The 23,786-nt window shown below is 48.0% G+C and overlaps 7 protein-coding genes across 7 annotated transcripts; 2 read left to right on the top strand and 5 right to left on the bottom strand.

Annotated features, from left to right (window-relative positions):
- Positions 1-286: 286 nt before the first annotated feature.
- On the top strand, positions 287-1,855 carry PENARI_c006G01022 (uncharacterized protein; the record flags this gene model as incomplete). Its single annotated transcript, XM_022630135.1, has 6 exons — positions 287-314; positions 382-485; positions 549-674; positions 732-775; positions 827-904; positions 955-1,855. 6 exons carry the CDS (start codon positions 287-289, stop codon positions 1,853-1,855), a joined length of 1,281 nt encoding a protein of 426 aa, XP_022489985.1.
- Positions 1,856-2,322: 467 nt separating this feature from the next.
- On the bottom strand, positions 2,323-5,931 carry PENARI_c006G04698 (LEA domain protein; the record flags this gene model as incomplete). Its single annotated transcript, XM_022630308.1, has 2 exons — positions 2,323-2,844; positions 2,899-5,931. 2 exons carry the CDS (start codon positions 5,929-5,931, stop codon positions 2,323-2,325), a joined length of 3,555 nt encoding a protein of 1,184 aa, XP_022489868.1.
- A 2,747-nt stretch (positions 5,932-8,678) lies between these two features.
- On the bottom strand, positions 8,679-10,185 carry PENARI_c006G05271 (uncharacterized protein; the record flags this gene model as incomplete). Its single annotated transcript, XM_022630335.1, has 5 exons — positions 8,679-9,098; positions 9,179-9,283; positions 9,342-9,633; positions 9,692-9,802; positions 9,866-10,185. The coding sequence occupies 5 exons, from the start codon at positions 10,183-10,185 to the stop codon at positions 8,679-8,681; spliced, it is 1,248 nt and encodes a 415-aa protein (XP_022489792.1).
- Positions 10,186-10,974: 789 nt separating this feature from the next.
- On the bottom strand, positions 10,975-13,476 carry PENARI_c006G12401 (GMC family oxidoreductase; the record flags this gene model as incomplete). Its single annotated transcript, XM_022630675.1, has 10 exons — positions 10,975-11,106; positions 11,165-11,349; positions 11,406-11,531; positions 11,601-11,874; positions 11,929-11,989; positions 12,038-12,653; positions 12,715-12,758; positions 12,818-13,071; positions 13,179-13,284; positions 13,334-13,476. 10 exons carry the CDS (start codon positions 13,474-13,476, stop codon positions 10,975-10,977), a joined length of 1,941 nt encoding a protein of 646 aa, XP_022489656.1.
- A 1,995-nt stretch (positions 13,477-15,471) lies between these two features.
- On the bottom strand, positions 15,472-16,897 carry PENARI_c006G07618 (uncharacterized protein; the record flags this gene model as incomplete). The annotated part of the gene is made up of 4 exons (XM_022630449.1): positions 15,472-15,477; positions 15,530-15,582; positions 16,321-16,427; positions 16,479-16,897. The coding sequence occupies 4 exons, from the start codon at positions 16,895-16,897 to the stop codon at positions 15,472-15,474; spliced, it is 585 nt and encodes a 194-aa protein (XP_022489599.1).
- A 1,882-nt stretch (positions 16,898-18,779) lies between these two features.
- On the top strand, positions 18,780-21,398 carry PENARI_c006G07687 (uncharacterized protein; the record flags this gene model as incomplete). The annotated part of the gene is made up of 2 exons (XM_022630453.1): positions 18,780-20,463; positions 20,518-21,398. 2 exons carry the CDS (start codon positions 18,780-18,782, stop codon positions 21,396-21,398), a joined length of 2,565 nt encoding a protein of 854 aa, XP_022489827.1.
- Positions 21,399-22,371: 973 nt separating this feature from the next.
- On the bottom strand, positions 22,372-23,484 carry PENARI_c006G00423 (uncharacterized protein; the record flags this gene model as incomplete). Its single annotated transcript, XM_022630107.1, has 1 exon — positions 22,372-23,484. One exon carries the CDS (start codon positions 23,482-23,484, stop codon positions 22,372-22,374), a length of 1,113 nt encoding a protein of 370 aa, XP_022489722.1.
- Positions 23,485-23,786: the final 302 nt, after the last annotated feature.

Here is a 23,786-nt window from a genome sequence, read left to right on the forward strand (position 1 = left end):
GCAGCGACAATAGACAATGTAACCCAAACTCGCGTGGGCTCGCAGTCGAGCTTCCCAGGGATCGCGTCCCGATGCGGAGCGCACGTGATGTCGACCCTGAAAACCCATGTTGAGACATTCCGCTCCTCCTTTTCTCCACGTATATCGAGTGTTGTTCAGGGCATGTTTTGATTTGTTATTTGCCTGTCTTTCTTACTCATTTGTTTTACGACCGCGCGATGAACTGAGGTGTTGCTGTATCCCCCGACTATACATTGAAATCCGCATATCGCGCTCAATCTTCAACATGAGCGCAATCCTTCGGATGGTCCAAGGTATGTGACAGCAAACCGTTAGATTTGTCTCAGAACTATTTGCTGATTCCTGTCTTCAACTGAACAGAGACCCAAGATTCCCTCTCCGACGATGCCCTTCTACCCCTCAAGTCCTACAAGTACTCGAGTGTCGACAAATCGTTTATTTCGAACTACATTTTGAGACACTACGTACGGGATCTAGCTTGCACCTGTCCTGCTTGCGAACATACAGCTGACTTAATCTGCGCTTAGTGGAATGCCTTCGTCGAGCTTGTTCCCATGTGGATGGCCCCGAACATGGTAACCCTTCTTGGGTTCATGTGGATTGTCGCCAATGTCTTCATCATCGAGATCTTTGTGCCGGACATGGTGGGACCGGTAAGAGTCTTGTTCCTGGTTTGTTGGGAAGTGGAGAGTTGACATTGTTTGACCCAGGGCCCCGGGTGGATTTACTTCAGTTTCGCTCTTGGCATGTGGATGTAAGTGAACAGAATTGACTGTTCAGCATGAATTTCGCTGACACGAAGCAGGTACTCGACCCTCGACAATGTGGATGGTAAACAGGCGCGCCGAACAGGAACGTCCAGCGGCCTCGGGGAGCTTTTTGAGTTTGTACCACCCTCCGCCCAGCCATGGACACTTCACTAACAGAAACAAGTCACGGAATCGACTCTCTGAACTGCACCCTTGCCAGTCTGCTTTCGACTGCAGCAATGGGCTTCGGCTCTACGCAACTTGGTGCCTGGACGGCTATTGTGCCCTGTCTGGCCATGTACTTCTCCACTTGGGAGACCTTCCACACCCACACCCTGTACCTCGGCTACTTCAACGGCCCAACTGAGGGCCTTTTGATCGCCATTAGTATTATGGTCGCCTCGGGCATCTGGGGCCCCGGAATGTGGTCCCAGCCGATTACTGGATTCATTAACATTCCCCAAATCTTTGGTACCGCTTCCATCAAGGACCTCTGGGTTCCGATCCTGCTCGGTGGCTTCTTCCTCGGCCATCTGCCCGGATGTGTTATGAATGTGGCTGCTGCGCGCAAGAAGCAAGGCCTGGCTTTCACTCCTATTCTCAAGGAGTGGGTTCCTATGATCGCCTTCACCAGCTGCATCATTGCATGGCTCTTCTCTCCTTACTCGACCATTCTGTCCAACAACCACCTGGTCCTGTTCTGCTGGGTCATCGCTTTTGTGTTTGGACGTATGACCACCATGATCATCTTGGCCCACCTCTTGAGACAGCCTTTCCCGTACTGGACTGTCCTGCAGGCCCCACTTATCGGTGGTGCGGTGCTTGTCAACCTCCCCATCCTGGGCTTCCCAGTGATTGCTCCCTGGTTGGAGCTTCTTTACCTCCGTGTCTACCTTGTCTTCGCCTTTGTTATCTACATGCACTGGGCAGTCCTTGTTATTAACCGCATCACCACTTTCCTCGGCATCAACTGCCTTACCATCCGCAAGGACCGCGGTGCCGCCAGAGACCGGGCTTACCGCACCCTCGGTGATGCTCCCCTCGAGGAGCCTCGCGCCTCCACTGATACCAACAAGACTCATTAGATTATTTTCGTCGCGCCACATTCCATGCATAACGGATCGATTCATGAGGACAACCTCATTGGGTGGTCCTTCATATCAGCATTGCCACCAGAGGACCTGAGCGGTCCTTTGAAGATTTAAAAAGCCGCCATCTTGTAATTATGAACACAACCACCCTCAATATCTCGCCTTGACATGTTTCGATTAACAGAGAATGAATCAAGTGAGGGTTGGAATTTTTGATGAAACTACGCATGGAGACTTCCCCTGCATATTTGTACTTACGAGACTATTAATATTTTGTGAATAGACGAAAAGATTCAAGTTCATTAGTCTTCTTGAGAGAAGTTGAAACGAAACGCAAATTTTGAACAAAGCGTCATAGTACAGGAGAATAAACCATCACTCATATCGCAAAGGATCAATGCTGGCAAGAACAAAACACAATCATAACAAAAGTATCAGAGCTACCAAAATCCTCCAGACTTTTATTTGTTTCCAAGTCCAAGGGCACCAGTCAAACTGCCCAGTCCAAGACCATCAATAATCTTGTCAAGTCCCAGACTTCCAAGAATGCCATTCAACAACCCACCAAGACCAAGTCCATCAAGCAAACGACCAACAAGACTAAGCACACCGTTAAGCAACAAACCAACCGCAGCAATGATCTGGAACAGAGGCTCAGAGAGCAATCCCCAGAGCGGGTTCAGCTTCTTCTTAGCATGAGGCATATCAGCAATGCGCTTCTTGCCGTTGTCAATTGTCTTGACCACGGTCTCAGTGAGCTCCTTGATCATGTCGGCGAGCTGGTACTCCTCAGGCGTAGCATCGCGAGAAGCAGCGCGCGCCTTGGCGGTCGCGGCGATGTGTCCGTCGGGGTCAAGCGCGCGGATTGAGCCGTTGCATTCCTGGAGAATGCGGCCGCCTTCTTCGAGCAGGGGTTTGACTTGCTGGACGAGTTTCTCTTCGTCGAGCTCGTCCTTCGGGGTTCGGTCGGCTTTTTCGACGGCCTAGGACTTGTTAGTATTGTGTTAAAATTGGTTATATGTTGGCACAGAACTTACCTCATTGATCTGCTTGCACACTGGCTTGACGCTCTCGAGGGTCTGGCGGAGGATGTGACACATCTTCTCGGCGAGCTGGCGGTCCTGCTCGGCCTTGGTCTGAGCCTCCTGCTCCTCGGGGGTAGGACCCTCCTCTTCCTCAGGCTCAGGCTCGGGGATGTTCTCGAGCAGAGTGCACTCGCCGAGCTTGTTGCCGTCGTTGTCAACGACGAATCCGTTGTCGTCGACAGTCTTGCCAACAAGAGTGGCCAGGTTACCGGCAGTCAGCTTGCCGATGAGGTTACCGTCAGCATCGCGGACCTCGCCCTCCTTGGTGATCTTGCGACCAGCCATGGGGTCGACGTCGCGCTGCTTCTCCTCGGGTTCCCAGCGCTCGGCCTTACCGATAGTGTTACCGTTCTTGTCGGCAACGTCACCGTCCTCGTCGACGCTGCGGCCAAGCAGGCGCTTAGCGTCTCCTTCGATCAGACGTCCGATGATCTTGTCCCCGCTGGTCACGACACCGTCCTTGCCAACGACAGCGTTGTCAAAGCCAAAGAATGGACCCTCGGCCTTGTTCTGCTCACCACCGGGGATCAGCTCGGCGCGACCAACGACCTTGCCGCTGTCACCCCAGATCTGTCCCTTGCCGTCGACCTTACAGCCAGCCAGACGCTTGTCACCTTCGACGACACGGCCGAAAACAGCTCCAGTGGCAGGGTCAACAACGTTGCCAGACTTGTTGACAACCTTGCCCTCAAGGATAGAAAGGTCTTCCTCCTCGGGGGCCTCCTCTTCAGGGGGCTCGTATGGCTCGGCGCGACCCTTGACATTGCCGTACTTGTCAGTGATCTCGCCATCCTCGTCGACAGCGCGACCACGCAGCTTTTTGGGGTCACCCTCAACAAGCTGACCAACAATGGATCCCTCGTCATCCTCGACGAATCCATCCTTGGTCACGACGAGACTCTCCATGCCGGCGAAGGGACCCTCAGACTTGCTGTCAATCTCATTCTCAGGAATGAGCTCGACACGGCCGACGACCTTCTTGCCGTCATAGATCTCGCCGTCTTCGATCTTCTTACCAGCAAGCTCCTTGGGATTACCCTCAACAACACGGCCAATGGGATGTCCCTCAGGGCCAATGACATAGCCAGCCTTGTTGCAGGAGAGTCCGTTAAGGGCCGAGAAGTCAGGACCAGTCTCTTCAGGCGCCTCGGGCTCCTCCTCCAGACGCTCAGCACGACCGATAACGTTGCCCTTGCGGTCGAGGATTTCACCATCCTCATCGACACCGCGGCCGCTGAGCTTCTTTGCATCGCCTTCAATCAAGCGTCCGACGCGAGTCGAGTTCTCGTCCTCGATGAACCCGTCTTCGTTGACGACCAGGCCTTCCAGACCGGAGAAGGGCCCTTCCTCGCCCTCATCATCTTCAATGGGGAGGGCCTTGGCCTGGCCTATGACGTTGCCGCGGTTGTCCCAGAACTGACCTTTGTCGTCGAGGGTGGCGCCGAGCTTGGCGATCTTCTTGGGGTCGCCTTCGGTCAACTCGCCGACGGGCTTGCCGGTGGTTTGGTCAATGATGTAGCCGCGCTTGTTACAGCTGAGGCCCTCGAGGGTGTCGAGGCTGGGGACGCGTTGCTGGACATCCTCGGCAGCGTCCTTGGCGTCCTCAACGGTGTCTCCCTGGGTGTCTTCAGCGGTGTCCTTGGCGTCCTCAACGGTGTCTTCGAGGTCACCCTGGGCGTCTTCAGTGGTGTCCTTGGCGCCTTCGGTGGTCTCTTCGACGTCACCCTCGACACTTTCGGCGGCATCTTCAGCGGTGTCCTTGACGCCGTCGTCGACGTTGTCTTCGAGTTGGACCTTGCCGTCTTCGGCAGTGTCCTTGGCGTCTTCAGCAGTGTCTTCCAGATCACCCTGGGCATCCTCGGCAGTGTCTTTAGCATCATCGACAACACCGTCTGCGGTATTCTTAGACTCATCGAGGTCGGGAAGATCATGGTCGTCATCATTGTCAGAGACAGCGCCCTTGGCTTGATCGGTGGGCAGACCATCTTGAGCATCTTCGAACTGATCCTCAACATCATCCTTAGCACCATCAACCTTATCAGTGGCATCGTTCGCAGTCTCTTCAATAACCTTCTTCTGCTCCTCAACCGGAACAAGATCAACACGACCAATAGCATCACCTTCATCATCAACAATCTCACCCTCCTCGTTAAGCGTGTAACCAATAAGATCTTCCCAGTCACCCTCAACGATGCGACCAACAGTCTGACCAGCCGCATTCTTGATAACACCGCCATCAGAGACAGGCAGCCCCTCCAGCTGAGCAAGATCCGTAACAACATTCTCCAGATCGCCCACCTTGGACTGCGCCTCGTCGGGGATGTTCTTCGCCTGTTCGGCGAGGTCGTGCAGGATATCAACACGGCCAATCAGATCACCATCCTCGTCGACAATCTCGCCATCGTCACCAACAGTCTGTCCGACCAGGTCTTCAGGGTCCCCTTCGACAACCTGGCCAATAGGGTTCCCATCCTGTCCGAGGATTTTTCCACCGTCGGCAACCTCAAGACCCTTCAAGGCAGACAGGTCAAAAGGTACAGGCAGGTTATCGGTAGCAGCCTTGGCGCCATTCTGGACAGTCTCGGTGCCCTGCGCAGCTGTATCCTTGGCCTTGCCAGCAGTATCCTTAGCCTTACCAGTCAAACCAGAAGCAGCACGACCGAGAGGGGCCGCAGAGCCGGAAGCGTGTGAGGCGACATCGTCTGGCGGGGAGGCAGGGCGGCGCTGCTCAGCGGAGGTCTTCTTCTTGGACTTTGGGGACGGGGTCTCGGGGATGGATTGCTCATCGTCGTCCTCGATTGGCTCGGGGGCTTTCTGCGACAGTTTGCGAGGGGTGGCTTTCTTCGAGGACTTAGGGTTGGGGCTTGCTTGGGTGTTGCTTGGCTTTGAGGCAACGCTGGAACCGGAGCCTTTGCGGGTTTTGGCTGGGGTGTCGGTCTTTGAGCCCAGCTTTGGGGGTGCTTTGCTCACGGCGGGAGAAGACATGGTTGTTGGTTTGATGTGTGTTTGTGGTTGGATGTCGTGCTGGTTCGATCTCGTTATGATGGATTGGGATCAAATGAAATCAAATCAAAACCCAACAGAATGATATCCAGTCGTTTACGTGATAGGCGTGACGTATAGTTCGTAAAGAGGTAGGAGATAATAATACACAATCCCAGGAACAGGTAGAAGTTCAAGTCCGGGATGAATAGGAGTATAGATGGGGAATTATTTCTAGATAAAATAGAAAAAGGTACAAGAGGTTCGAGGGTTTAGATGTTATATGAAGTAGTCAAGGAGTCTGATATCATCGCTGTGTGCACTCCATCCTAGCAGTCTATATAGGCACTAGATCAAGCAGGCACGATACCTGCAGAGCCTACTACGTCATGGGGCCAGTTGATATCATAGCAGCTTGCCTTTGCTTTTAATCCCTGTTCGAGAGGAGATCGTCCCAAGAGTTAATCTATACGGGTGCACGGTGCATGCAGGTGGCTGAATTGTATGGTAGGGCGGTTAGCAGCATCATCCGCATCATACGAGTGGGTCAATAAGATGAGGAATGAGTTGAGAATGCTGTGTTGATCCAGAGGATTGCAGGACCAGCGCTCCAATCAGGGTTCTTGGCTGGGGTGTATGGCGGTGGAAGGTTGCTAAATCGGGATGTAGGAGGAGGTGGAGGCGGAGCTCTGTGCTTGTGTGGAGTACATGATCATGTTCTCAGTTGTGCTACTCGGAAGTGATGGGATATCGTGCAAAGCAAGCGGTTTTGGAATGTAGATATTGGGAATGTTGCACGGATAATGGCATCTAGCGCGGAGGATGTAGATGCTTCGACTTTTGACTCCGGAATATATCCTATGTCATGTTCCTGAGTATCCCAAAGAGGCATACGCGTCAAATTCAAGAATAAAGATGATAATTGGAGACAGAGAAAGCATTGTGAATGGTCAACTGTCAAAATATCATGATCCATGGAAACCCCAGGGCCACGCTATACGAAACATGTAAAAACGTTGGTGAGCAAATCACAAAAGTATATGGCCACATCATTGGGACCAGAGCATCCACTGTGATTTGCCTCCCGGACTGTCAGGCTGTCACCCCTGTCACTGTCCCTGTTCTGTGGCTGAAGTTGTTCGGTTCTATACTTGTCTATTGAGCTGACCTCCGAATCATCATTACATCACAGTTGAAAAGACTGCATAGATATTGTTGAACAGTGAAACTACACAACTCCATAGTATCTCTAAATGAACATGGTTCCTATACCCCACAGACGCAATAAGGATCGCATCTAGGTCATTAGTTAACACAGATGACGTCCAAACACCACGTTACCACGTTATCCGTACGACAAATCGCATCGGCAGAAAGCAAATATAAGGGACTTCCCTGTCACATAGGCGGCGCGAGCGCACATCGGGTCTCGGGCGGATGAGATCATTTTAATTTATCCAAGTGGAGTGTTCAGCCACTCAAGTCATCTCGGGCATCGTCACGCCTCAGAATTCAAGGCACAGTCTCGACCAAACTGTACGTGTTTCAGCATTTTGTCCAGTCCAAGGAATATGGTCCAGATGGTCCAGATGTCATATCATAGCGTAGCACAACGGTACACCGTTAGGACGTGGAGCTGGAAAATCTCCGGTTGTCTGCCGAAATCAAGATTTGCCCCTAGCGCGTGGGGTCCGTGCGTAGACGTTGTCCCGGGAGAAGTATATGTCGCGACTATTTATATGAATATAACTTGATCTTCTTGAACTGTTCTATATATACGTATTATCCATTCCATGCTTTCGATTTCTTTCCTGCCTAAGTAGGTACGCACAAATCCACTGTTATTAATACCACCCAGCCAAACTCTAGAGCCATAAGAGGAGACGCAATAATGTTACGAGGTGTACTAGATCGAAAAAGCTATCTAGACTGCTCCAATTACAATCGCAATCGGTGGTCTATTTCTTACAAAATGACATACTTTAGCCACTCTTCGCCACCGTGATAGTGCTTGCCCGAGTAGGATAAGATCAACACATTTGATCTTCATATTTAGCAGTCAATTAAATTAATGCTGCCTTATAACGATCAGCAATGTAACGTGCCCCGGACATTTACTTGCTGCCACATTGCTGTGCAGGTTACCACGTGGAAAAATGTGGCTGGTGGGTTAACCACGATGTCTGATATTTCCTAAGATACGATAGTATAAATTACACCCACGTCGTTTAAATAGGCATCCTACTTTTGTCGAAGAAAGATCTGCAACAAGTTCCAATAGATACGAGACTGAAATAACAAGTTTCAAGATAGGTCTCTAGAAGCAATTTGTGAGTGTGTGCTCTGTCTGAGGGAATTCAACGGGATTCCGTACGATGGTGTAATTATACGTAGCAAGGTACTGTACTTATACGTATATCTTAGCCCGTCTCTCAACCTAGCAAAGCTCTTTTAGTGATTGATAGAAAATAGTTACGATGCGTGTACCGCTTAAGCCGATTTCAAGAACTATTGATAGGCGAGGCGCATGGCCCGGAGAGAAAAGAAGGATGAATGAATTCTGTACGGACGAACCACGACTAATTACGAACCCGAGTGCGGCGTGAGCCCCAAGACAACCATACCCAAACAATTACCATTTAAGCTACCTCAACAAATACCCAGCAACTTGCTTCTGACACAAGAAAAGGCTAGATGGACGACTCTAGACGTTACGCGAAGAAGGCATCGGTGCCACAAACAGGACTAAACTAGACCACTCCTTGTGGCTTGCGGTTGATCCCCTCCCTGGGGCCATATTTCCAAAGAAGAATATCCCTGTAGAGAACACAGTTGCCTGAGTCGGGGATCCTGTCAGAGCCCATAACCTTTTCCTCACTCAAGTGACATTGCACCCACTCCCAGTCCCCGCGCTTGGGGTGATCAGGGTCCCTGAACTTAATCTGGAGGGCCTTGGACCTCCAAAATAGCTCTCCTCCCCCATGCAGGTGCACACGCGTAACGCCCATGGAAGCTGCTGGCTTGGGGTCAAACCCCTCTATAGTTACTGAGACTTTATGGAGGTATGCGAAATCTCTGTCTGAGATGGTCATCAGGTGGGCGCCTGAGTCTTTCACGTAGCTGAATGGGTGGCTTTGGACTGTGTCATTTAATCGAATGTCGACAGGGGACTGGAAAATGGGGAAATATGTTAGATACAAGCAAGTCGGGATCAGCGCGGAATGAGATGACTTGCGTTCTTTCCTGCAACGGGTGATGAAGGAGTAAGTAGGCCATTCTGATCACCTTCTTGTCCATTAGACGTTCCAGTGCTTGGCTTGATCTCCTTGAGAAGGATCTGTCCAACTTTAGGACCCTATACATCTACCATTAGTATCTGGTTCATTGTCATAGAATTATTGGCATTTTCTTACCCCTTCAACCCAAAATCCAATATGTCCCTTGTGCTTCGCACTGATGGCCAGAAATTCTTCCCATTTGAACGGCCGTGGCTGGCAAAGTTGCTTTCCCTTTGACCAGTAGGTCACAAGGCCTGCATTCCAGTCTAAATCCCCAACTGCGTAGGCCTGAATTATGGCGTCAACGTTGGGGATTTGATTATCGTCGTCATTTCCTTTCTCCAGCCAGCTTCTGATATTTTCCAGATCTTCCAGACGTTGGGCTACGTTCCAGCTGAGGTCTTCTGCCTCGTCATTCATCATAGTACTGCATAAATATCAGCTAGTGTACATTTAAAATAGCTTCATCCGATATAGAAACGTACTCGCGTTCATCCTTTCTATTCAGACATTCTTTGAGGCGAGCCTCGAAGATGGACGGCATGATCTTGGCTTTGATCCTTTCGCGGCATCTCTCAATTTGTGCGTCAATATCACTAGAGAAAGTCAGATATCATGGGCCGATAAAATACAAGTCTCATCATTCCCTGTTTGCTTACTCAGGGTCGAGGTCTGAGTCGTGAGAACTCCATCCCCGTGGAACCTTTTTCATATCGGCGATAGGCTTCTCTCCATCATGCTTCCATGTTTGCTTCTTAGGCCGTGGAAGCACCTCGGGAGTATATATTCCCATGTACGAATTATCAAGGTCTTTAGGAATCTTTCCTTTCTTTGGGGCAGGCTTTGCAGCCTTTGCCTTTCGTTTCGCGGGTGTCTTTTTAGCCTTGATACGAGCGGCGCTTGTCTTCGGCTTCAGGGGCTCGTAGTCCTCATTGTAGAAGCCTGCAGGCTTATTTCTTCCTCGGAGTGAATAGCGCATTTCGAAATAATCAGGAGAGGATGGGATGCGCTAGCAGGAGAATTCAAGGTTGGATATATATTTGCAGACCAGTGTTCGTTTTGCGAGGGACTCTTTGCCAACAAAGGAAATCGAAGAGCTTTAGAATGGAATGAGACATGGATGCGAGGACAAAGAAGACTCGACTCTCTTTAAATGTTACTTGAGGGTTGCTATTTTTGACACAAAGAACACGACAGAACAAAGCCGACATATGGAGGTGATCGTGCACTGGATTATCCCACCCCGTTCTTCCATGTGTAGGGGAAAAAAAGGATATTTCTCCTTATGTTGTCTGATAAAATGTTGTCTCCTTACTTTTTCGTATAAACATACAAAGCTGAGAACGAGCAGCTATTTTAATTAATATCTGTCCGTCGCGAACCTTGTCAATATCGGTGGCTTTAAGTCGATATCTTATCGATCTGTCTTCTCCTTACAGGAAACAAGTAAAAGCGACCGTTTCCTAGGGTAAGGAGTTAATACGTGAAGTGGTAAATCAAACTCTAATATATTCAATGTATCTGCTACCTCCACCGAATAACATTGTCAGAAATGGCAAAAGGTGATACTCAATGTGTAATCTGAAAAGCGTCGAGTTGATTACATTACTCTCGCCTACAGATTGGCCCTAGTTAGATTTCTGTATTTACTACGAGAGAGACAACAGGAGGCCAAAAAGGAACATAATCATGATTGCTATTCAGACTAGAACCGCCATAAAAAGGAATGTGACTCATGAACATCATACAAAGTCCAACACAAAATCATTCAAAGACGAGAAAGATGAGAGAATTCGCCGGGGGCATGGTAGGTTGGTACCCTCATGTCCAAATCAGCACCCGAGTATCCCAAGTCCTCGGCCACGAGCATGGCACACTTCTCGCCGATAAGTAGCGCAGTCTATATATTTCATCACACTTAGTATTACTATGATACTAAAAAAGGAGCAAAGACTTACGCTGAAAGTGTTGCAGCCCACATTATCGGGGCAGATCGACAAGTCGCAGACCTTGAGGCCTTTGACACCGTGAACATTCAGGCGTTCGTCGACAACACCGCCTTGCGGCGCAATGGAGTTGCCCTCTCTAGGGGCCATACTGCATGTTCCGAGGCAGTGCCAGGTTGTCTCAACGTGACGTTGAACTGCGGAAGGATGGTCAGAAACAACAAAATCTAGAAAGGTGTTGATAATGACGTACTCCACTTCTCAATGTGTTTGATATCCTCCTCGCTATAGTTCAGAGAGTCGCGAGCCTCATGTCTATTGGTGTTAAGGGTGGAGGCAGAAGGCTGCTTTCCAGGCTCCAAGGGCTGCGTCCAAGAGCCTACATAGCCGTATTAGTGAGAGAAACACAGACGAAACGGAATCAAAAAAGACTTGCCGTGCTGAATACCGGCCGAGATATGATTCTTGCCAGCATATGCCTTTGTAACAGCCAGATCCATGTCCAACGCCCGGGCGGATGAGCTGTGAGCGAACTGGGGGTGCATGGCTGTCACCTCGCCAGCATATGCACTCATGCGTCTGGCAGTCTCGCGGGACTTAATATATCCCCAGACCATGGGAGCCATATCCCGCTTGTCATTCATGAACCCTGCGTCGAAGTCCGGCACCTCATATGGATCTGCGGACTGGATGTGGGTGAAGCCGCGAGAGAATGGGTATTCCTGGTATTGGCCATTAGCCTAATTTATCTGTCAAGTGCAAAGACATCACCATACCAAGAAGTGGAACATGGTAAAGAACTTCCCCGGTGGCATGTGCATATGGTCTCCGAACCAGCTACGTCGAGTATCAGTAATGTCTTTCAAAAGTCGGATAGCTACTTACCCTGAGATTATAGAATAGTGCATAACAGGCTTATCAGGCTTGTTTTTGAAATAAGAGTCATACCCTCCAACGAACTCAGGTGTCGGCCACTTCTTCATCTCATTCAGTTCCTGCTGAGTGGGACGGATCTTAACGCCGGCGTCGATACCGTTAGTCGCCAGTGGGCCAGTACCCTTCTTATCCCACTCCTCGAAAACTTTCTTCTGCACCTCCGGGTCTCCGCGAATGAAGTCATCAAATGACTCGACATCTGGCTTTGCGCGATAGACAGAGAATGTCAGGTAGTGGTCCTGGAAATTGCGACCGACCCCAGGCAAGTTCACTAGAGGAGTGACGCCTGCGCGGCGAAGCTTGTCTGGATCGCCGAATCCGGATCTCTGGAGAATTAAAGGCGAGCTGAGTGTACCAGCGCTGATGATAATTTGCTTTCGCGCCCGGAAGATCCTGCTGACTGGCTCTCCTCCGTTGAGGGGCTTGGTGGGAATTGTGACGACGCCAACAGCGCGGCCGTTTTCGATGATCACCTTGTCCACTTTGGTGTTGCACTTTAGGTGCAGGTTGGAATGCTTAGCTCGAGTACTGTGGACGTAGGCATGGGCAGCATCGCTTCGTCGTCCTGTTAAACAGATTAGAGACAAGTCAAGCCGAGTAATGAGAGATATTAGTGGTATGCATACCTGTGTCACGATTGATCCACTTCAGCCAGTGCTCGGCGCCGTGTCTATTATCAGAATTCATGTTAATGAGAAGCTAGAAATGCTCATTTGCTCGAGTACATACGCAGTCTTTAGGTCCTGAAGATCATCGGTGACTGGAATGCCTTGGGATTCAGCCGCACGAAGGAAGTCATCTTTGATCGGGTAGGTATAATTTCCAAACGAGACCTTGATAGGGCCATCGGACCCGTGCAGCTCGGGATTATTACAAGCTCTCTGATATGTCTCATGTTTTCTCATCAGAGGCAGAAGTTCCTTGGTGGTCCACCCCTTGGCTTGGAAGTCATCGTAGTCGGAGGCCGATGCTCTGGTATACATCTGCGTGGATATTAGTGATAACCCTTCAACAAATGTCTTTCGGGAAAGGAAGAGCATGCCATGAAGTTGATCGAGCTACCACCTCCAAGGATGTTGGCACATGGAACAATAGCTTTACGTCCATCGAGATGCTCAGATGGCCTTGAATGGTAGAAAGACGCTGTCTTTGAATCGAGTTTCATGTTGTTTGGGTAGATACCGGGACGGTATACCCTGATAGTTGTTAGTCTCATTGCACGAAACAAACTTGTTTCTCTCTCACCATTGATTATTCAAATTATCTTCACCTGCCTCGATCAACAACACAGAGAGGTTGTGATCCAGGTTGGCGAGGCGGCCGGCAGGGACACATCCCGAACTGCCGCCGCCGCAGATAATGATGTCGACTTCGTCTGGGATCGTCATGTATAAGATGAATCAAAGAAATAAGTCAAAGTAAACTGCAATAGATCCAGATGGCCGGTGAAGAGAGAACAGCAAAGATCTGAACTGAAGTTCCTGGAGGCTCCTTATATACCCAGCTCCCACTTGGTGTTACCCAAATTGGAAGGAGATACCACCCGAAAAGCAGAATATTTTCAATATCCTAAGCGGACCCCGCGTGCGGAGACAGAGTTCATGAATTGAGTGTGGCTTAGTTCCATGCTGGCTCTTGCAAGAGAGCACGTATTGTGCTCATTTATACTGCCAATTGTATTTGCCCTATCGTGCCCCAAATCCGTTTGCGCTGAGCTGCTAACAAAAGACTTTTAATAGCTCGTGGTCCAGTCTAAACTGGTATGCCGTCCTTGTGAAGTCTCGGGCCATTGATCCCATAGTCTACTGTTGTGCACAAGTACCACTACCAAATGACACAGGCGGGGAGCTGCTAACCCCGGCAATCTTTGAGGAGAATCCCCGCACTTTATGCACCTGTGTTTATATGTTTATTCCAAATTTGGGTGTCGATTTGGGTATACCTTGAGATACATGCAAGTGAGACATCGGAGGTGTCCCGAGTATACTACATACCCACTGGCCCGGCCACCAATTGAATATTTAACCCCTTGTGCCGTGACTCGTACTACTTAGGAATCGCTCCATGAATTTGAATACAATCTTTTAGAAATAGGATTAGGTTAGAAGGCAGAATTGAGGAGCACTCTGCTAAGAAAAAGTCTGGAATCAGCAGGGGGATAGAGGTGGTCTTGACCATATATGTAAGAGAACGGTTCGTAAGCGTGGGGGAGCAAATGAATCCCGGAAGTTGGTATTATTTCAGGAGTTGAAATTCATTGTTTCTTATACATCGCTTCTTAGGAATATAATATGGCTTTCAATGCCATCTTGCTACCTAGTACTTTCCATTACTCCTGACTTCAAACTTGAAAATTGCAATGCGCAATAAGGAAAAACACATTTATAGCAAAGGAAAACAATACAAGAAAGAGACTGGGATTATTTGTACAGGGAAATCATGTTAGGTCAAGGTATACTTCCTGATTCAGTAGTGCCGGATGCACGGCAAGCAATCGCAGACATGATTCAGTGTGCCAATCAAGTGAAGTCTTGTATGCACTAGTAGGGACCACATAGTACATTTCTCCGCAATGGAAAACCTCAAACGTTAAGTTTGCGGGGTAGGTTGCGTGGCATGGGGTACAGACGCCTGGTTATATAAGTACCAAATTTGTATGCGCTATGCAATTGGAGGAAACTAAACCAGGACCAAGCCCGCCGCGTTCTAGTATGCTTTGAACTCAATGGTACAGCCCACATCAGTCTCGGCCGTTGGGATTTTGTTGCTGTGAGAAGTGAGCGTTAAGCGGATAATTGGCATAGATTGAACCCCAAGGCAGAAGAATTCAGCATTTACTTGTCCACAACCGATGCTAAATGAAGCAGTCTGTAATATTGACAACCAAGATTTCTTGATACGTAGATTTAAAGAGAAATATGTTTCTTTAAACAACAATTATATCTCAACATTGAATCCCAAGTCTACAGCACCGGAAGCTATGTAATTTGGTGGTGTGTGGAATCACAAGGACGCAAGGCTAAAAGGCTAAAAGAAGTGGCCAGCAGCATTTCCGAAGAATAATTATTGGACAGAGAAATGCCTAGACTGCATTGGAATGCGTAGGCAGCAAATCAAAAGGGAATACTTGAGCTGTGGCATAGCAGATCCCGGTTCCCCACAGTGGAGAAATGCGCGGATCCCCTGATAGAGGATGATCTCCGCACTGGCCGACGTGTTACATGTAGCTAGTCAAATGTCTTTTTAATTTGACTCGGACCAAAATAGAACAAAGCCATGGTAGAACTATACCCTCATTTATCTAATTTCCAAGGTAGGTCTTCAAGCCTCGTTACATATTTACTTATCCACTTCCTTTTTTTTTTGAGTCAGTATAAAATAGTTTAACCCTTTGAAACACGCCTCTCTCTTTACAGACTGCATATGCATGTACCCGAATACATCAGCAATCATGACGTAATGCTGCAGCTTTGGCACATCAATGGTCTTGGAAGCTCTTACCACGGTCAGTAAACGTGGGTCTGTAGGCTGGCTACATACAATCTCGGCTTGTAGATACTGGGGTACTCTACTATATTTATTTTATTTTTATCGCAGACTCAAGGAATTCCTCGAGTGGGCACCTGGCCAAGTTAGTCTCTCAGTGGAGGATTTGGGGTACTTCATGCACTACATTTTCGAGGTTTCCTCCACCAATCCAACTGGAAAACTAGAATTCGAAGCGGGTTTTACTATATTCAAATTATCCACAACCAGCAGGTATTAGCTTATTGAGACTGGATCGCTGCCGTAGGCCGTCACATACGAGGAGAAGGCGCTATCCCCTTAGTTCTACGTAGCAAAACCACCTAAAAGCAAGAGCAAAATGCTTTATGTTGGATCTTTACTTACTATATGGCTATTTTCGTTCACAGAGGTGCTTACAGATAAATATGCAAGAAAACTTTGTGTGGGACTTTACAAGAGAAAAAAAGAATTTAATTGTAGTATGAATTTTGCTAATACTCGGTACTTCAATTGAGATATATAGGAAAATAAAACGAGACCTAAGAAAAGCAAGTTAGATGTAAAAGGCCAGTGTCATGGATCAAAGACGCTCACTGAGCATACTCACGCAATATCAAACCGCATGTTCAAGTTGTAAAACTCGTTAGTATGGAAAGTAACAATTCGTACAATACATCTTCTACCCTGGCCAAACGCACACAGAATGAAAGATGCGACCATCTTACCGATCCCGGTACCCAGCAACGCATCGAACTCTGCCGTTCCAAGGTGCCAAATTAGTGGGTCTCTAGACGGGTATTCATAGGGTACGACGGATCGATATACCTCGTATCTGACACAAGGTACAGTGTCCTCGTTGATAATCCCGTTGACAAATACATACTTAAGGGAACTCAACGAAAAGTCCATCTCATAAGCGACCTTGGTGAGATCGGACATATGTGGAAGGCGGGCATTGTTGTGCGATCTGTATACATTGTCAATAAAGATCACACCTGGTCCAGTGCGTCCACACCAGTTTACTGGCGAGCCGTGGCGGCTCATGATTTCGATATCTCGATACTGGGATCCAGAGTCACGTACATCCGGATGTTCAAGCGTTAGCCCTAGGGGTGCCAGCAGTGGGTTCCACGAGGCAGATAGTTTTGTGGGGTTGTGAGTAACTCTGAACTCCGGGTGCCTTCTTCGATGATCCAAGTTGAGGGTACTTCTTGCAACTGGACATCCGGGCTCACGAGGGCTCTCCATCCACTTTCGGAACATCCGTCCCTTGGGCTGTCTTCCATACTTGTAGTCAGGCATGTTTTGTGAAGATTTCTGAGTTGGTCAAAGTATTGGTAGAAACGATTTTGGGGTGTGTGAATTATTGCAAAATGATGTGTGTGATCGGTTGGTGCAGAATTCAATCGTCAGATACCGATGACCCTTTATATACTTCCAGCAGGGTAGACTGGAGAAACAAAGAGACTTCGATCGATCAATGCCATTATTTTGAACAATAGCCCGACAAAGGAACCAAAGCATTTCTTAGAAAACAATGGAGCCTATGAAGAATATGGAACAAAGGTAACAAATGACTAGTAAAAAACGGTATTAAAATACTATCTAGCAGACTTGAAGCTCCAACACGACATTGTTCAACCGTCATATTGGCTAAGGCCTCCTTACTTCAATTTGGGTCCGTTTACCTAGTAGATCTTGTTGCAAGATTGCTACTTGATTTTCTAGTCGATATATCTCAGTGGGATATTCCCTCTGTCTCTCTGGTTGATTTGCGTGTTTCGCGGTGCTCTCCTTCTGCTGCACCTGCACTGGAAATCCACGTACGGCCTCATGAAAATATGCATACTTTTAATAGCACAAGGATTGTGCTCTGCCCGTGATTGAACCACCTAGCTTGCCGGCCCAATGCATACCGATCGATCTGGGCTTTTCACACTGAAGTGAAGACCACTCATTTCAAAGTCTCCGCACCATATATACTATTTACTCATTGCATAAATTACGTCACTTTGTTCTATAGCATACTGTAACGCGCCTAGCGTGGATAGCCTTCTTCGAGGTCCACTTTTCCACAGAGAATCTGCTAGATTATCCCATAGTTATCGCCCCATCAACGCAGATGGAGAACTGATTTCGTTAGTTCATGGCTGGCCAGAACATGATTAGGTTTTGATAGACTGATATCCACTGTAAGATCATGAGCGCATCTAGTGTCCATATACATTCTGCCTCCATTCTTGTTAGTCTCCTTGTAGATGGTAGACACAAATTAAATAGTGTACTGATGATGCGACAGTATGGAGCTCCTATAGGGAAGTTGATATGGGAATCGCAGAGGAGAAATGGCTTAACATAACTACGAGAGGTAGACTCATCGCGAGTTGGTGGGCGGCTCGTCTGGGACAAGCATATAATTGGTTAGAAATACATCAACTAATTTTAATTCCTGAACTTTGGAGTAAGATATAAGAGCAATGAGGAAACTGAGGGGTAAATGTTGGGTTTACAGTGGTCCCGCGTAACGCATCACTGTATAGTGAAAGTCTGCATAGAATATGACTACATAACCCAAGACAAGCACATTTATTCTTGCGTGAATTACTTCATGATAGTGCTATTGCCATACGGGGATTAAATGCGTTCGAAGCCTATCGAGCGTGCCGAAAATAACCTTAGGATTCCTGGGCACGCTGAATAAGTCTTCAATCCATAGGTGTTGTTTGGTTACAGATAAGGATTAAGTTCTTGTAGATCTGCTTTTTGCTTGTTTTTGCTTGTAAAAACTAACTTGGCTCATATCCTCTCTTTTGCTATCACGTTTTTAGGATGAGCAATCAGTTGCAAAGCAGTTGAGAACTCCCGAAGTTAAACTGATCTTGGAAGCGGAGGTGGTCGGGCACGCGAGCCCGCTTAAATTGTCCGATCGTGGTCTGGCTTGGGCGCCGAGCCGCAATCAGCTTAGGGGCGGCGAATGCCCATCCACTCATTTGCTTCTTCCGACCACGTGCTTTGGTTTGACCTTTTGATGTCTTGCACAGGGCGAGGGCTCTGGGGCTGTGACATGCCTGTAAGATGTGTCATCCTACGCATCTACAGGCTATGAATGTTATTTCGAGTATGCGATCGCGCTTTGAGAGCCTTCCTGTCTATGTCACATTCTAACTACTGACTTCTCCTAATAATGCGGCCATCCAGATCAAATATATCGCATTTTATGTCCTTCGTGCCAGATGCTGATGTAACGAAAGCAGTGTTATTTGTCGAAGTATGTATCGGTAACTCTTATATTGAATTACAGTTCACTAATCCTGTGGAGTACGCGAGTAGTATCAATGAAGCTGTCGATCAGTACTACGAGAACCCCGACAGATACTCACAGCGGCCACATCGGCCACTATCATCTATGAACAATTCCATGACAGGCTCCACGACCGCCTGGGTCCAGCCTGCCGACTTGAACCGCACCACTTCTCCCATATCCCCCACCGAGCCTCCTTCATATGCTTTAGCCACAAGAAGCATCTCTGCGTCGACCGGAAGCCAAACAAGCCCAAGACCATCGTTTGTGACTACAAGTAGCAGTGTCTCCCGTCGTCACCATGAAAACGCCTTGATCAGGGCCGCCAAGGTCCGCGCCCAAGATGAGTCCGAAATGCAAAACATGCTCCACAGTGTTCAGCTGTCATGTCGGATTTACAACCCCGAGATCGAACCTGAACACGAAACACACCTGCTCTGTGAATGTCCTGTTCACATGTACTGGAAAAGGAGGCTTAATCGCCTTGACGTGCTTGAGATGTGGTCCAAGGCCGTGGTCTATCCAGGCGAAAAGCCATATCATGATTTCGCACACTTGCGTCTTTCCAACACCAACCCATATTCTAACATCATGACATCTTATTCACTCGCAGGTGCTTCAATATACGGAATCGCGAAGCCCAATCCAGAATTACATGCCAAGTTTGTTCAACAAACCATCGCTCTGGATTCGGCTCTCAACAAGAAGGCGCAGGCAGCTGTTCAACTTATGGAGCCGTCTTTCAATATTTGGGAGCTTGAGCAGCTAGAGTCCCTCGTATCCAACATGTCTCTCACCCGCCGCACATCCGCTAACGGCGAGCTGAACAGCGAAAAATCGTCTAAGCGTTCAAGCTTCAGGAAGGCTCTCTCTGTCAGGAGCTCAGATGAGCGAACTGCGTCCAAAATGAAGAAGAAACTTGCTGGTTCTTTCGAGTTACGCAGCGAGATCCTCAAGGAAGAACAGGGCCGGTGGCAAGATGGGATTGATAGGCAAATTGTCTCGACTTACCAGGAACGAATTGGAATAGCTCGGGCGGTTTCTGAGATTCGAATGCAGAAGCCGATTCAATACCTGAATCATTTACGAGCGGGATACTTTGAGCCGATTCCGGTTGCTTGGCAATCTCAAGCATCGAATCCTCTGAGATTTACCATTGACGCGTCCGCGGGATGGAGGGGCGTCACGCCTGCGTGGAGAGGCTATAAGGACACCGCCGAAGAGCGACTATACTGGGTTCTAAATCACAAACCTGGATGTCAGACCACAACAAAACAAAATTTGATTTCAGGGCTTGAACTGGCACGGGAGCGAATGGCTTCGGCGGTGGAATCTCACCCAAGGTATCACTCCCCCGATGATATTTGTCGCAATCAATATCCCAGGGAAGGATATTCAAAACAGATCAACCCAGATTCCGAAACTACTTATGATATCAGATCCCCGACAGATGAGACGACGATCTTGTTAGATGTTCGTGGTTCCTTGGATTTCAATCCCTTCCGACCTAATTACAACCAATATCTCATCACGAACTTTTTGAAGACGGACCAACCAAAGAACAAAGGTGAATGAAATATTCTCCTTTTATTTTGAGTTTGTATTGACTATCGGAAATTAGACCTCGCAAAAGCCATCCTACGCCGCTTCATCCAAGCACTGGGGAAGCACGATAGCAACGGACAGGGTTATCCATTCGTAACATTCAGCAGCCATGCAAACTACATCAACCTAGTTAATGGGTGGAACATAGATGATGTTTGGAGAAATGTCAGACTCACAGGACGCAGCCGCATCATGGTAGGCTGGCAAAAAGTCAAGGAGATGCATTTCCAGAAGCATTCTGAAACAGCAATATTCCACCCAATATACGGGTGGCAAGCCGGTCCCCAAACGCCCAAGTTGCGTCTGATTCTGATACTTGGCGGTGAGGTCAATGACATGGACGAGTTCGAGCTGAGCCTCTTCGATGTATCTTGGGCCTCTATCACCATTCTTCTGATAGGGGCTGACGGCTGTCTCCATCATCACCGGCATGCAAGCAGATTAAGGCGGATGGCCGATTCGAATCCACATATATCTTTCATTGAAGCTCAAGGACTTGTCCCAGAACGATTTGTCACGCATGAGCTTCTTAAGCACCATCTCGGCCAAGACCTTTCCATGTCCGAGTTCGAGAATCTCGAACAACAAACGGCTGAACTTCCGTCGCCATCAGAGCCTCGAGCACGGAGAACTCAATCAGGTCAAAGTCAACTGGACCAATTACTCATTGAGCTACCCTCGGTGGAGGAAACCCGGATTTGGCAAAGAGATCATCAACTTCCAACGCCCGGAATGTATGAGCTACCAGGCGACCAAAGACCTACAGAATTACCAGCGAACGACAGATCGGCAGCGGTGCAGCTCCCTCCTAGGCTAACCCGGCCACCTCCCTCATTACCGCAGCTAGATCATCCATTGGATCCCCCACCTCCATATTTGGAAACTGGATCAAGTTAATGAGTCAGAGCGAAATTGTTGTTGATATACCCGATAGTTGTTATTATTATCTGTGAATAACATACTGAAAACTTCAAAAGAATGCCTCCTATACTTTGCTTGTATTTGCGCCTCTAAAACAATCATCCGCAAACAGTTCGAAGCACAGCTTCCTAGGTGGATGCTTCGATTCAGTCGGTGGCATTCTCGCCCGACGACCGGAACCTGGAGTCTAACGTACCCCACTTTTTTATGTCCCATGGCTACCCTAATCAAAGGATAGATATCCCTTCCATACTAGCTCTAGTACATACGACCACAGGGTGTGGAGAACAGGGCTTCCCGTCCGCTCAGCCGTACTTAAGCCACACGCCGGTAAGTTAGTAGTTAGGTGGGTGACCACTAGCGAATCCTTACTGTTGTATGTTTTTGTTTTTTTGGCAGTTTCTCGCTAGATTCATATGGATTTTTTTGGTCTTATATCCACAGCGGAATGATGGGCATTAGGAAGAAACTTCTATTTGGAGCAAAATATTACTAGTTATTCTATGAAGAATTTAGAGTGGGCCTATTTTCCGCATACAGTTAGGCCATAGGTTTTCACACCAATGCCTTTATATGATCTACATGATTAACCCGAAGCACTCGAAAATGGGCAAAAGAGGTGAAAAATGAGAGGCCAAAGTAGGGCGAAAACAATACATGAAACCGCACTCGTCTGGAGACTTTCGGGTCGAGACTATCCAATACTTCATTAGTGGCATTTAGTGGCATTTAGTGGCATTGCATACAGATTTATGACCCCTGTTGTATTACCGAGAGTTTGAAGTACAAAGGAACATTATCAATCAAAAAATCGTAGACCCTATTAGATGTGCGGTACAGTCCATTCTGTGTTTCTATCGATGGCATAGTGGCTCATCATGGCATCCCTCTTTCTTAAATAGTAAACTCTCAAAAATATTGATATTAGCCCGAAGTCTAGTCTATATTTTTACAAAGTGGCTCCCCTCACACCCCCCTCTAGGCTTTCTATACCTAGATGGAGAGCTAGGATCCGTCGAATTTCATCCCAAATGTCCTTCCGTGCACTGATGACAGCATCTTGGCGCTCTGTTGCAAGATTGTACAGGTATCTTTGTGCCACATTATCTGAGATGAAGTGTAAATACCCGAATCGAGTATTGTGTTCCTGGCAGGCTTGTGCGAGGTAACCGACCTCACAGTCGACCCAGTCTGCATCGTGCTTGTTCATGGCCAACCAAAGCTCAGTCTCAACCAAGGGGCTCGGGACTGTAATATGTGTCCCCTGGCAAAGGTGTGCGATATGCTGTGTTGATAGTGTTGTCGTGAGTGGGCTTTTCCAAGAGAGAATTTTGTTGTTTAGGTGACTTGTTTCACCAGTAACGAGGACCTGATTCGGGATATCTTGTGTCCGTAATGAACCAGCCTTGCCCATATATATAACGCTCGATATGTTGTTCTGGACTTGCATTGTGCGAACAGCATTTCCGATGATATCACCCCAGAGGCTCATCATGCTTCCCACAAAAGCGACAGTACTCCCGTCCGCTCGAAGGGAGCGCTTCCACGCAAATAATTGGTTCGGCTCATCTGTCCCTGTCTCCCAGGGATAATTATCATTGGTGGCCAGGTGATTCACATACCCCAGGATGACAGTATCAACAGGGCCCATGAACCTCAGATTTGATTGCGAGAGGAGATCCAAACAATCTTCCGAAGAGGGTAGGCGGTATTCTATCACTGATGCAGGCGCTTTGATCGAATTTAGGTTGAGGTAATATGCGATGAGGAGAGCGTAATGCAGCACGTAATCACGCCCCGGAAAACACCTGATTTCCAGGGTCGAGTCGTCGATGATAACTGCTGTTGGTCGATGCCAGTTGAAACGTTTTTCTCGTTTCTCATTGGGTGAAATATGTACATTGGGACCGTTTCGGGAATAATGGCCACAAACCACAATGCGGGGCCAGACACGGTTCTTGATCAACGGATGAATCTTGCCATAAATGTATGCCTGGAGAGTTTCATGCATCAAATGTTTCTCGGCCTGAAGAGAGTCATGGTCGACTCTTACCACGGCCATGCTTTGGTTCCTGAGAATCCAACGGATGAGTCGGACTAAAACAAGTGTTGTCGATCGGATTAAATTTATCCCGTTCATGGTTGTTTGTTCAACGAAAGGATGCTGGCGGGTTTATACCATTGCCTTAGTTGGGCCCTTTGTTGACTTTCGCGTTTCAATATCCTTTGTTAGGAAATAATATTGCTCTTTGACTCTATTTTTATCCGTCTACCTCTTCTTAGGTACTGTTGGGCTTTCTTTCCCTAATGTCAGCACACACTGACAATCTAAGATTGAACCTTCCAGAGTTACCACTGATTAGC

This window comes from Penicillium arizonense (genome assembly GCF_001773325.1).
Source record: "Penicillium arizonense strain CBS 141311 chromosome Unknown PENARI_contig006, whole genome shotgun sequence".
NCBI classification, from domain to species: domain Eukaryota; kingdom Fungi; phylum Ascomycota; class Eurotiomycetes; order Eurotiales; family Aspergillaceae; genus Penicillium; species Penicillium arizonense.